This window comes from Zingiber officinale, chromosome 6B, assembly GCF_018446385.1.
Source record: "Zingiber officinale cultivar Zhangliang chromosome 6B, Zo_v1.1, whole genome shotgun sequence".
Lineage (NCBI taxonomy): Eukaryota > Viridiplantae > Streptophyta > Magnoliopsida > Zingiberales > Zingiberaceae > Zingiber > Zingiber officinale.
Window position 1 is genome coordinate 127,928,946 of NC_055996.1, and position 3,456 is coordinate 127,932,401.

The 3,456-nt window shown below is 42.5% G+C and overlaps 1 protein-coding gene across 1 annotated transcript; it reads right to left on the bottom strand.

Moving 5' to 3' along the window:
* Window positions 1-1,198: 1,198 nt before the first annotated feature.
* Window positions 1,199-2,468, bottom strand: LOC121989447 (NAC domain-containing protein 68-like). The gene is made up of 3 exons (XM_042543517.1): window positions 2,167-2,468; window positions 1,812-2,098; window positions 1,199-1,737 (listed from the first exon to the last, which is right to left on the bottom strand). The coding sequence occupies exons 1-3, from the start codon at window positions 2,342-2,344 to the stop codon at window positions 1,393-1,395; spliced, it is 810 nt and encodes a 269-aa protein (XP_042399451.1). The 5' UTR covers window positions 2,345-2,468; the 3' UTR covers window positions 1,199-1,392.
* Window positions 2,469-3,456: the final 988 nt, after the last annotated feature.

Below are 3,456 nucleotides of genomic sequence, written 5' to 3' on the forward strand. Positions count from 1 at the left end.
TAATTTCTAACTAGTTCTATTATAGGTATTATTAAATTAAATTCTAAATATTATATAATAGATTAAAATATTTAAAGCTAAAAATCTTTTCAAAGTCACTAAATAATTCAACATATATAGATTCCACTTTATTACCCCAAACTTGTCAATCCAAAAATTCCTAACTTAAACATAGTAAATTTTTTCATATCCAATATTAGAAATTAGTCTACAATTGCATATTTAAATGTAGTCCAAATCTTATAATTTTCATAGTCTAATCTTCAAACTCGATGACATCCTTTGAAGTCCAAAGCTATTTATAGATTTATGATCAAACTACCACGTCCATCGTCCTATATCGAACACATCAAATCGAAGATTGTTTGTGCACTCAAACAACTTTTAAATACATAAACTAACTTAGTCAAACATTAAAGTTTCTAAAGGGCGATCACTATATCAATTAATTAGTTTTATTACAAGTTTTATATATTGCGCATATAAAGGTGTCAATGGGGTTGGCTGCACTTAGCCTAACTTGGCATATTTTAATTTTATAGGTTCCTAAAAGCCGAGCACTACCAAATGCTATTTTAGAAGGAAGATTTATGTGTCACGGGAGGCAAAGTGAGAAACAAGAAGAAACAGATCAGATACATGATTTCAGTCTCTCATATGTTTGCCATTATTCAGCAATATATAAATTGAACAAACTACAAGCTAGATTAAATATACATGAAGATTATTCAGTAATACATTTTGACAGCATGCTGTAGATCATGAAACCATGCACAGTTATGGCATTCCTGCAGTACGTACATAGGCGATGCAGATGTTCCACATGCGGTTGCTCAATTATATTGCACTGTTGCTCCTGCATGATTGGTGGCGTTAGCCTTATTAATTTCACTGCCATGTGATCTCAGTCAGGCTCCACAATGCTTGACAGTCGAGTGATAAGTGAATAAATTCAAAGAATTAGCAACTGGTGTGTGTATTTGTAATGATATATTATTAAGTTTATAATTAACCTTATAAATGTATACTAAGTCAAAGGAACGTACGTACTCTAGTTTATTAGATTTGTTATAGAATAGTTAATGTGTGAATTAGGTTGCCAAGGTAAAGTCTGGCCCATTATGACTGTGTTGCCACCCCATAATTGGGCTACAAAAATCATCAAATTTGGTTGAAAGCAATTTTTTTAATGAATTAATAATACAGAAAAGAAAATTATTGATAAATTTTTGATTCCATCTATGTTTCGAAATGTGAAGGATAAACACACAAATTTAAAGAATCCTATTCTTCCTACTCTTCATGTTAAGAGCAGAGGATCTCACAATTCCCATTCTTCCTCTTCCTGCTACTATATACAGAGGAATGCATCTCCCCTGGTCACCTCTAAATCTAATTCCAGAATGGCTGCGTGTTTGATTGGTTCTGGTTGAAGTAATATTCCTGGTTCGAGATGCTGACGACTGAGGCAGGTCCAAATCCAATCGCCTCCATTGTGCTCTGGAAGTCATCCAGATTCAGGTCCATAAACCAATCATCCTCTTCTTTAACTGCATCCGCTACCTGGAAGCCGCCGGCGTCGGCATCGGAGTCTTTAGTACCCCATGACCTCGCATCGTCGTTCGTGTCGAAGGAATCGGCGGTCCTCAAAAACGTCGGCATCTGTTTCTGCTTCATCTTCTTCTTCTCCCAGTTGTTCTTTTTGTTGTACAAGCGGCACAAGACGCAATCATCCAACTGCAGCGACGAAGTTTCTCCGGTCACTTATCGAAATTCCACGAATTAATAAGAAAGCCATGCATGAGACTTACTCTCAGGTCGCCGTTCTTGTTATGGGCGGATCGATCGACATCGGCGAGGCGGTACTCATGCATGATCCAGTCCGTCTTGACGCCTCTGGGCGCCTTGCCGTGGTAGAACACTAGAGCCTTCTTTATCCCGAGGGGCCGACGGCTTCCCAGCGGGGTTACTGTCTTGTCGGTGCCGGTGGCCTTCCAGTACCCTCGTCCGGCGGCCCTGTTCGGCCTCGATCCGTTCTGGTATTTTCGGTCTCGTGGAGTGAAGAAGTACCATTCTTTGGTTCCGAACAACGCCATCTCTGGTGCCAGAAAGGAGCAATTTTTAGAGCACTCGCAAAGTGTTTGATGGAGTGATTGAACGACATACCTGGAAGGTCCCAGGGGTCGAACTTGTAGAGGTCGATCTCGGCGATGATGGGAACCTGGAGACGCTGGCCGGTGGCCTTGCGGACGAGGTAGTCGACGACGAGCTCCTCATCGGTGGGGTGGAAGCGGAAGCCGGGCGGGAGGTTGAGCTCGGCCTCGGCGTCTCTCCCGGTGTCCATTAATGTCTGTCGCTTGGGAAATAGATCGAACAGTTGGTGGGCGGTTGAGCGGAGGGAGACTGGGAGGAGGCGAATATATAGGAGTGATGTTGGAGCTGGTCCGTTGGTGTGCGCGAGAGGGCAAGGGACGGGGCGCGCTGCTGGAGGCAAAAAGCGCTGTGGCGGAGAGGAGCGTGCGCGGCAGGTTCGCGGTGCGCGCGAGGGGTTGACCGGAACAGAGAGAGATCTGAAAGCGAGGAGATGAAGTCATGGAGTGCGTGTGCGTCTCCGGGTTGTACATGTGATATGATTTGTGTCGATCGTGGTCAAGATAAAAAATGGTCAGCAATTCTTCGTTGACATTTCAGCCTCGCGACCGTCGAGTTGACTTGGTTGTCTCGGATTCTTCAAATTTACACCATTGAACTTGTAAGTTTTCTCGATCCAGGTTTTATTCTTGCATTTCAAAGATTTAGGACGGGCATCCAAGTTGACAGATTCTGACCGATCAAAAATAAGGCAAGATCGATCCAACCAGATCTCTAGCAGACTTCTTGATCGTAACTTTTAATTTAGATACCAAAATGAGATGTTGTTTGATTTGAAATGAAGTTAGTTCAGACAGCTAGATTTATTATCGGATAAAACTCATAATCCTTAAATTTGAATTTGAAAAATATCATTTAGGAATAATTTTTATTTTTTTATTTAATTAATTTATTTATTTTTTGATAATTTTACCAGTCTGAATTTGTTTATATAAACGCATATTTAACTAGAGAGATTAATAAAAATTTTCTTTCTTTTTGTTGGTAAAATCTAGATAATGATAGTGATCCGGTGGTAAAGTGGGATCCGGATGGTAAAGCAACAATGACACGTGAGAGTCAGAGTCAAAACAGTCAACATCCAGTGCCCAACCAGGCAGCCGGCGTACCTGCCCGATCGGTAGTGCGACAGCCCAGCTCAACGCTGGGTTTCCGACGCTCAGGGGCCGAGCGGAATCCCCGCTCGGTCGAACGATAGACATGGCTCGACCACGCGCGGTAGGGCGGAAGCAGGATGAAGCACTAGGGGGCAAGCAGGCCTCCCACTCGGATCGGTCACTCCATCAGCAGTACAGGGGCTCGACC

Bases quoted from the DNA above. Each gene is read 5' to 3' on its own strand.
- LOC121989447 (XM_042543517.1), bottom strand. From the start codon at position 2,344: ATGGACACCGGGAGAGACGCCGAGGCCGAGCTCAACCTCCCGCCCGGC. The intron at 2,099-2,166 runs GTATGTCGTTCA...TTCTGGCACCAG, and splicing joins CGACCCCTGGGACCTTCCAG to AGATGGCGTTGTTCGGAACC. The intron at 1,738-1,811 runs GTAAGTCTCATG...TCGTCGCTGCAG, and splicing joins ACAAGAACGGCGACCTGAGA to TTGGATGATTGCGTCTTGTG.